Raw genomic sequence first — 9,828 nt, 5'->3', positions numbered from 1 at the left:
TGGCAGTTTGTACCAGGATCTTAGTCAATCACAAACTACATGGTAATATCACATCTATATATGGTTCCTGTTCTTGAAATTTCATTGGATTTATTTTTCTCTTACTGCCTCATCTGAAACTTTATAACTCCCCACATACTTTATGTTACCTTAAGTGATTCTATTCCCCAAGAGCAAAATGGTGTAACTAAAATGCGCCCACTAAGGGCCAGGATGTATTCTAGGACTGGGAATGCCCAAACTCAAGTGAGCTGTGGGATTATGGAAGACTACCTCCTTGTCCACATCTCACCCCTACATGCCTACAGGTCAGCGGGTGAGGGGGCAGAGAACAGATGACAAGCCAATAATTGTAATTAGTGACAGAATTATCAGTATCACTGTGTTTGCTAGTGGGTCTTGAGGTTCTTCAGTCCAACCACCTTTGAAGTGTGAGAGTCACTCCATTCCTTGGTTTACTCTCCCCTTTAAATGTCTGGGCATCTTGGAGTTCTAGGACTGTGGTACAGGTGGAGAAGGGGTATAAGGTTAGTATCATCAGATGCAATCTTAGTGGACTTCGGAGGCATGTCTGCAGTCAGTCCTATTGACCTGAGAAGAAGAGAGGAAATAGAATCAGGCTCTTCTATTCTAAGAAGGGCCTGATTCTAGAACAGGCTCACTCAGAGCATAAACAATGCTCGCGGCAGTTTCCTTTGTCCCTGCAGTCATTGCTGGGAGGTAAGTAAGCCAGGAGTCCTGGGCCCACTAAGAATGCCTCCCACAGTGGTCTTTCAGAAAAAAAGTCTTTTTCTGGGCAGCAGTTTTCTTCCTTCATTGCGGGCAACCTCCTGGAATCCAGAGAAATCCTCTGGTTGTCCCCTCAAGTCCTTTTCTTCCCTCTGATACTTGGAAAACCTTCTTTCTCTTTCCTCCTTGTGAAGCTTCCACTACCTTTTGGATCTTTCATAAAAGGTTTTGAAGATTCCTTCATGAGCCCGATCCTGAGCAACTGAAAATCTATTTCCTTTACTCGGGGGGTGGGGGGAGCTTCTAAATATTTACAGTCCATCGTTCTAATGTAGCAAAGAAATTCAAGAAGAGCAAAAAAACTCTTTATATATGTAAAACTTGACCTTTCATACCTCATCACAAGAGCTACAATAAGAATAACTTCACTAAGAGAAACTAAAGGACATTGGATTGACCCCTATACAAGGTGACAATTATATGGAAGGATGAGCTTGGTTTATAAATGAAAAGAAACAAATAAAAAATCTAAGAAAGTCCATTCCAGGTAGAGAAAAGAGAAAACTGCATATTCTTAGGCAGAGAAGCATAACAAAATGGACATTCTTTTCTCACAAGAGCACAGTATAAACTAGTTTGATTGAAAACAAAGAAGCTAGAGGATGTGGGTCCTGCCTTCACCAACTGTGTAATCTGATTTGAGAATGCAAACTATACACTCATTAAAACAAACAAATTCAATCACATGCACACAATAGCTAACATTTATTACATATTTACTAAGTTTTAAAAAATATTGTCCTAACTATAAAAGATGCTTTATCTTTTTAAATCCCCACAACAACTGAGGTGGATGCCTTTTATAAATGCTTTTTTTTTTTTTAACAAATGAGAGAGCTAAGTCTGATTAGATTAAGTCACTTGTCTATTATTATAGAGGCTGCAAATGTAGACACTGTTTTTAAAGCAGCATGCCCATGTGCGCAAGTGAATACAGTAGCTTTGGAGAACATTTGACTTTATTTGACTTTCAGACTATGCTTCAAAGACTGCAGACAGATGGAGAACTTCGGGGGTCCAGGATGAGCTGACTGAACATGTAGGGTAACTTTTACTGAAAAAATGTGTCCACCTGGTGTGTGCCAAGTTCATTTACACCCTTGCTCTCTAGGCCATGAGGAGAAGTTGATGAGTGTGAAAGGCATAGGGCCTGGTTTGGGAGCAAAGAAATAGAAATGGGTTTCAGTTTTCAGGTTTGGTTTACAGGACAATGCACAAAGTATTACATTAGGTTTCTCTCCTTAATCATGACCAAGGTGGGAATGGTTGTGACAGAGTCAGAGATATTCTAACTGGGAAAAACCTTCTTGAGACTGGCCTTGTGGAAGATCAGCTTTAGGGGGAGCAGAGAGTGGTTGTTATCAAAAGTTTCCTCCACACACCAGAAAAAGGATACCTGGGGGGTGACTGTCTTAGGATACACAGTTAAAGGTGATGTCCATTTGGGGCACACTCTTGCCCCAAGGAAATACCCTTGCAGGTTTGTAGACTAGTCAGACACAGAAACGCAGGAGAGCTGAGGAGGCTGAATATCTGTCTCATGGGCGCTTTTTCTGTTCCACATTGTTTCTTTCATTTAGTATTTATACATTATGATGTCTCTTTAATAATAACAACAACAACAGCTGCTACCGTACAGCATCTACTATGGGAGTAAGGCATTGTTCTAAACAGTTTTCACAAACTGATTCAATTTTCAAAACAAACTTAAAAATATATATATATTTTTTCAATTATGTTGACATATGATATTAAATTAGTTTCAGTAGTACAACACAGTGATTAGACATTTATATATCTTATGACATTATTGCCCCGAAAAATCCAGTACCCATCTGACATCATCAAAACAAACTCTTGACAGAGGGTACTGTTATTATCCCCATTTTACATATGAGAAAACTGAGGCATAAAGAAGTTAAATACTTTCCCATGTTCATTCGACGAGCAAGAAGGCAGAACCAGGGATCTATCATAAGCGTTCTGATTTCAAATTGCATGCTCACAACACTGCCTCTTTTTAAATATTTTTGTGCAACTCCAGAAGTAAACTTGACAATAATGAATACAGTTCTCTTTCTTATAATTCAGGTTTGGCTCAGCTTCCCCTTCCTGAAATGGGTGTAATACTATAGTGATTACTTATGTAATCCATCAAGGGACTTTGGAAACATATTTAATGTTTGTGTAGCACTTGGAGGCTAATTAAATATGCGCTAAAGTATAGACAAAGAAACATTTTCAGCATTGCTTATTGATGATGGCAGGGGAAAGTGAAGTTTCCTTTAAAGGTTTTACTACTCCAGTGATTCCCTCTTTGTAATATTTCCTACAGCCCATTTTTCTAGCTCTCCCATGGAGAAAAAATAAAATGGCTGAGTGAAACCTGCCACCCACATCAAGTCAGCTACTCATAATTAACTTCCTTAATCAAAGGTAACTACCTTTTTTTTGATTAATCATCTTTTTATAGTACACTTACGAAGAAAAAGAACCAAATGAAAATATTAAGCTGGCAGCAGCACAAACTAATTTGATAATATTACCATTACAACTCAGTAAAAAAATTACATGGCGCTTCCCTAGAAATATTTTTCCTGTCGAAATTTGTCTTTTCTAAAGGGTGTGTGAGGTGGTGTTTTTCTTCATACACTCTATGTGAATGTAATGAGCAAATGTTAGCTTTGTGTCCTTTTTTTGGCTCATTAAGAGTTATGTACCGCGGCAATTTACAAACAAGAGGCTGACCAGGTAGACAGGGCCAAAAGAAGTTTGATGAATCAGGAGAAAATGGCAAATTATTTACAATACATAATCTGGGAGCTGAAATTACCATATCACACTTTAGGGGAATACAATCACCCCCTAAGAACCCATGAGTTCCATTAGGTTGGCTATTATCTTTAATGATGGGGGTGGCGGGGAGGCAGGGGGTGTCATGGATTCACCTACTGTTTGCAACAAAGCACTCCAAATATTTTTCAGAGGCAAAAGCACTTTTCGCTGGCTGCTCCAGAGCAGCTCATTGAAGTAAGCGCCAAGTGTGTAAACGACCTCCTGAAAGAACTGGCAGTCTTGAAGAACATTGAGCCCCAAAGCATGAGTTGTTTTTGAAGTACTCCTCCGGTTGAAGCCTGGGGAGGAGAGGCCAGCAAGCAGGGAGGCAGGCAGAGGTGGGCATCTATCTGCCGGCAGAGAGGGAAATGTTTATACAGAGCAAGTTAAAATGTGGACAACAGACAAATCACGGTGTGGGGCTGCTCTAAGGGGGAATTCAGGAGGTACCTACTCTAATTCTCAAGAGAAAAAGAAGGATGTTAAAGCCAGCTGCATTTCAGCCTAAACGCATCTTTCCCATTTGGGGTTAAAATCTTTGCTTCTTTGCAGAGTAGGCACACGCTCTCTCCTGCCCCAAACTCCCCTGGGCACAAGGAGTGCAGAAAGTTTTACTTGGTAGGTAAGTTGTTTTCATGTGAAACCATTTTGGCCGAGGTGGGGATTTTTCACTTGGGTGTCAGTGGTGCCCTTCTGATGTTTATAAAACATAGCAAATGTACAGTTTGAACAGTTATTTTGGGTAAAAATGTCAATTTCTTCAGAGAGTCAGGCACTCTAAGTTCTGTATTGGAGACAAATTCTTAGATTTTCCAGTGTTGAGAAAACTTTCACCTTGCTTCACACAGTTCTCAAATTGAGTTATGACCTTGACATCCCTCTGCTCTCTAAAGTTCACTGATGGAGGTCAATTAAAAACAACTAAAAATAATAAAATGTAATTTTCTATCTTGGGGGAGGGGATCAGGGATATAAGACAAGTTCTTTTAAGGTGGAATTTCAGGTGACAATTAACCTTAACATTTAATTCTCTTTGGGAGTTGGTCACCTTGCTAAGAAGAGCCTTTAGGGGTGTCACTGTCTCAACATTCTTTGCCTAACCCCAAGTTTCAAAGCTGTTGCCACCTCAGCCTCTACCTATCAACATGATTTTGTGACCAATAAAATGTCCAGATAACTGACATATGGAGATGTTTGAATCATTTCCATTGTCCCTCTGATTTTGTGACATCTTTCTTTCTACTTTGAATGCTTTAAGTGGGCTCTTCATCTAAATTCCTTATATTTCTCTATATACTTCCTCCCAAAGATGTTCCAAGTCATCCTTGTTCAATTTCATTACTATCTTTGGACTTGAGGTATTTTAGCACAGGACTCTTGATCCTGTGCTAAAACAATATTGTGTTCTTGATCTCAAGATCTGTCATTGAGACTAGAGCTGCAAATCTATTCCAAAGATTCCTGACAGACTTCATGACATCACTCATTAATATGACTCAGAGCTTATCAAGCTCAGAAACTCATTTCTTCTTCCTAAGCTTATATTTATTTCTTTATATGGATTAAGAGAATGGCTTTTTATCGCTCTTTCTCACCCCATTTATATATTTTGAGAGGAATTAGAGTTCTTGATTAACATTTTTTTTCAGATTAGATAATTTCATTTTCTTTTTTCCTTTTGCCCCATGATTGATTTCTTGCTTCAAGCTGTACTTTTTTTTTTTTTTTTTGAGAATCCAAAGACGTTGACAACATAGGGTTTTACTGTCATTTGTTTTCTTATATTCTCACATGAGTTTTAATCTATCTCCTTTTTCAGAGAGGCTCTTGTTAGGGATTGCTACCATTTACTGATTACTTTCTCCATGTCTTGTATTTATTGGCACATTTACTCTTCACGACAGTCCCACAAAATATAAATTAATATCTCTATTTTATAAGAGAAGAAACATATTTAGAATGCTTGAAAAAGCCAAGATTCCTGGCTAGAATGTAATAAAGTGGGATTCATATCAGACCTGCCTACCTCCAGTTTCTGCTTCTGTACACTTCTGAATAATAAGACCGGTGTGTGGTCAGAAATGTTTCTAAATAAAAACTCTTGGACTACAGTTTAGCTGTGACTTTCTGTACTTCCCCTATATACTCAGGTGAACCCAAATGTAATGTCTCATATTATATAGTTTTTTGTTTGTGATGAGTTACTTGGCTGCATTTTTTCCATTATTATCATTTTTTTCAGTCCCTAATTGTCCACTTTACCAGAAAGTCCAATGAGATGTTACTATCTTGGGGCTTAAGGAATGTTAGCACTGAGCTCTGTAAAATCCATGCAAATCCATTTCCTTTGTATAAATATCAAGTACTACTAAAGCATATAGAAGGAAACCATAAAAGTCTTTCTTCATCAACTTGGGCACCAGTGTAGTTGGGTGGGTATCATTTTTCTATGCACTTAAATTATGGAAATAAATAGAGAAAACAGCACTTTATTTTAACTTTCCAATCAAAACTAGCCACAAAAGATTTGCGGGGGCCCCACATGTTTCTTTCACCTACTAAAGAAGAAACCAGAAATGTCATCTTTGATCACTTGCTAAGTTTCTTACTTTTTGTTAAAAAAAAAAAAGAAAAAAATCTGCTTTTGCTGCTGCTTCTGGAATCTCTTGGATGCGCTCTTTTTCAAGGTCATCTTTGGTTATCCCTCTCATCTTTTCCCACCACAATTTAGTACCAATGTCTGTGGGCTGGATGCTGAAATTGGAGACCCGTGCCTCCCAGACAGTAGTAGGCACGCTCATGAGGGGGTGTCCTCCAGATTTCAAACAGAATATAAGTAGTCTCTGTATTAGAAAATTATAATCTGCCCTCACTGCCACCTTTGCTTTGAGCCCTCCCTCCTCTGTAGATGTTATTCATCATGCACACATGCGCACACTTACTTGAATTGTATTTGGGCTGCTCTCACTTCCCTTGTTACATGACCTTCACTCCTGCCTTTCTTTACAATTGCAGAATCAAGGTTTTAATATGAGGCCCACGATCACTGGTTTATTAAATTTATGAAATATTCTGACACTGTCACAATTTTTGCTTTTTAGTCTTTTTTCCATAAATACTTTTTTATTATTTATACCCTTATGAAGAGATATATTTTGTTTTCAATTTTCCACATTCTTATTCTAATTTAAACAAGTTTTTCTTGTGTCCTGTCTATTGTGCCACTGAAGGATATTTAGCTTCTCTAAAACCTTTTTGATACGTAGGATCCCTTTTCATAAATTATTTCTATTTCCTAGTTTTACTGTTTGTTTTTATTTATTTTTTATTTTATTTATTATTTTTTATTATGGTGATATTGGTTAACGAAATCCAATACAACAGTAAGTCATATATATTTTGCATTGTATGTTCACCGCCCATAGTTCAATTTCTTTCTCTCACCACATATTTTGATCCCTTTTACCCCATATACCTCCCTCTCCCCCTCCCCTACCTTTTGGTAACCACTAGTCTATAGTCCATGTCCATGAGTCTCTGTTTGTTTGTCATGTTTGTTTGTTGCTTTTAGGTTTATATCTCACATATAAGTGATATCATGTGGTTTTCAACTTTTTCTGGTTGGCTTATTTCGCTTAGCATGATTATCTTGAGGTCCATCCATGTTGTCGCAAATGGCAGTATTTCATCTTTTCTTATGGCTGAGTAATATTCCATTGTATATATGTACCACAGCTTCTTACTGTTTGTTTTTGGTTCTTTCTTCATGACCATTAATTCTGTCTTGTTTTAAAAAACAATTTCTTTCTCCTTTATAGCCTATGTGTTTTTCCCTGCTTGTTGGATGTCGTGCAACCGTAGTGTCATAATAAGAATGGCACATAATCAGTGTCTTATGGATGTGTGTATGTCTCTCTCTCTTTCTCTCTCTGTCTCTCTCTGTCTCTCTCTGTTTCTCTGTCTCTCTGTCTCTCTATCTCTATCTCTATCTCTATATCATCTATATCTAATCTCTCTATATCTCTCTATCTCTATATCTATATCTATCTGACATTCTCAAGGATATACGCATGTATCTACTATGCTCAAAGAATGTTTCACTGAGATGAATATTTGGCATATCATTTAAAATGTTTATAAATATTTCTTTTACTATTCGTTGTCTATACTTATGCCTCTAGTTCTCTATGAAGTAAAACTTACAGTTTGGTTATATATACTCTTTGTAAAAACGGCATCCATGTTTTAATTATATAATAGTAAACTAAAGATGGAATATTCGTGCCTGGGAGCTTAGAAACTGTCTTGTTACAGTTGTTACAGCTGCTGCTGTAATTTGCTGATTAAAAAGTTATATCATGGCATTAGCTAATATAGGTCACTTGGTTGTTTTAAGATATATAAATTATTTAAATATTTAATTTAATAGACATTTCATAATCTGAATAAGATGCTAGGGCTGAACAATCGAATGGAATTATTAATTCATTCTCAGTCCATTTGCAGGAATTTAGGCCTCTGCCTAAGAAAATATATAGGTAACTTATGCAAGTACTATTTATGCCCTTTATGTGCTTTATTGTCTATTTCTACACACATATACTATATACCAAGGTAGATATATGAGTATGATTGCAAGAATGCTATGTTTTAATATCTTTATCAAAGCATAATATCCTCCTACATAATATAAATAATACGTTGTGTGAGTATGTGTTAATTTGGGAGTGCCTGAGAATGGCATATGGAGACCAGCTACAGAGCAGTAGTTTCCTCACTAATGGTTTAGAATGATCCTTGGAGACTGTTTGAGGTTAGTGAATGGGGGTTAAGGGAGGCAGGACTCTCCAGGGTGCTTCTCATCTTTTGTCAGCCTCATCTATTAAGGCAGCTGTGTCACATATAACATTTTCCATTCTTTTCTGCCCCTGTGTTCTGGTACTGCTCAACAGCAGCAACCTGTTGACTCTGGACTGCTAAGTACTCCTGGCTGGCATATGAAACTTCAGGGTGACTTAACTGTGGGAGACAGACAGAATTGTTTCCAATGTACACCTAAGGAGGCCCTCAGCAAAACAAACATTGATTTTGGAGGAGTATTTTTTTCTCTATTTGCTTGCTGCCAGGGGCCTCTAAATAGGATCCCTATTTTTTTTTTTTTTTTCTGTTAATATTAACCCATTTAGAGGCTGAATGATAAAGTTCTGCCAGTAAGTCTTGCAGGATGTTAAGACGCCATCACCCAAACAGCAACACCTAGCGAGGATTCAGTAAGTGATTGAACATGAACTAAAACCTTGGAGGCTGCCCTGAGGGCCTGGGTGGCCTTTGGTTTACTGCTGGTTCACTGGGTTCCTCCTGCCTCAATGGGCCAACTCCCAGTATTATAAATCATATAGATGTGCACTTCTTCCTGAAGTAACTTATTTGCTTTATTTATTTGGAAAATTTCGGTAACTACTCTCTCAACAGCCTGGCTGTTGAACTTGCCATAACTGAGGCTTACTCAAGAATGTTTAGTCTTAACACTGTGTGGTTTCCTTTAGTGACTCCTGAGCCACATTTTGAAGAGAGACGTGCTGGTACTGAAGTATGGTGAATTCACTTCCAGGTAACCCAGGGGCACCTCAGAATACCTTCGGTTTTGAGACAGAGTGGGTGGCAATGGTGAAGTGGAACCTCTCCCTAAACAAACCAGGTCCACACAACCGTAAACATACCCACACCCACATACACCTTGATGTTTTAGGGGTTGAGTATGCAAAAATGAATACTGTTTGAACTGGGAGTTTTAGACAGCGTAATTTTTAATAATTTTAATGTAAGGGTTGTCATGTAAGTCTCCCTTCTGAAATAAACCTATTCCACTTCCTCTTGGTGTATTGCATGTCTTAAAAAGTATATTTGAATAAAAGAAAATAAGTACCTTAAAATGAATAAAATCATTCATTGGTAGCAGTGATGTGAGTTTACATTTGGGGCTCCCAAGCCAAACTGTCAGAAAAGACCACATTATTCTTTGTAATTTGCCAAACAGCTTTCTGGTGGAGAGCAGAGTAAGATGGAGAGGTGGAGGTGGAGAAAGTGGGGGCTTTACTTAAGGATATTTCTAAAATGCAGAGGCCACTTCTATGGCTTCTATACCTGGGATTAGTAGGTAAATGAAGAAATTTTAGCAAACTTTAAAATCTGTGAAAAATTTCC

At 37.8% G+C, this 9,828-nt stretch overlaps 1 protein-coding gene across 1 annotated transcript in view; it reads left to right on the top strand.

The window, feature by feature from the left end:
* Window positions 1-9,189, top strand: part of CCDC91 (coiled-coil domain containing 91) — a 354,495-nt gene extending 345,306 nt beyond the window's left edge. Inside the window, exon 14 of the mRNA XM_039882422.1 lies at window positions 9,171-9,189. Within this exon, the coding sequence (XP_039738356.1) occupies window positions 9,171-9,173 (3 nt within the window). The 3' untranslated portion in view covers window positions 9,174-9,189. The remainder of the gene's footprint in view (window positions 1-9,170) is intronic.
* Window positions 9,190-9,828: the final 639 nt, after the last annotated feature.

Source organism: Pteropus medius, unplaced genomic scaffold, assembly GCF_902729225.1.
Source record: "Pteropus medius unplaced genomic scaffold, Ma_sr-lr_union100, whole genome shotgun sequence".
Taxonomy (NCBI): Eukaryota; Metazoa; Chordata; class Mammalia; order Chiroptera; family Pteropodidae; genus Pteropus; species Pteropus medius.
Note: the sequence above shows the minus strand (reverse complement) of the source record. Positions and strands in the feature narration are given on the sequence as shown.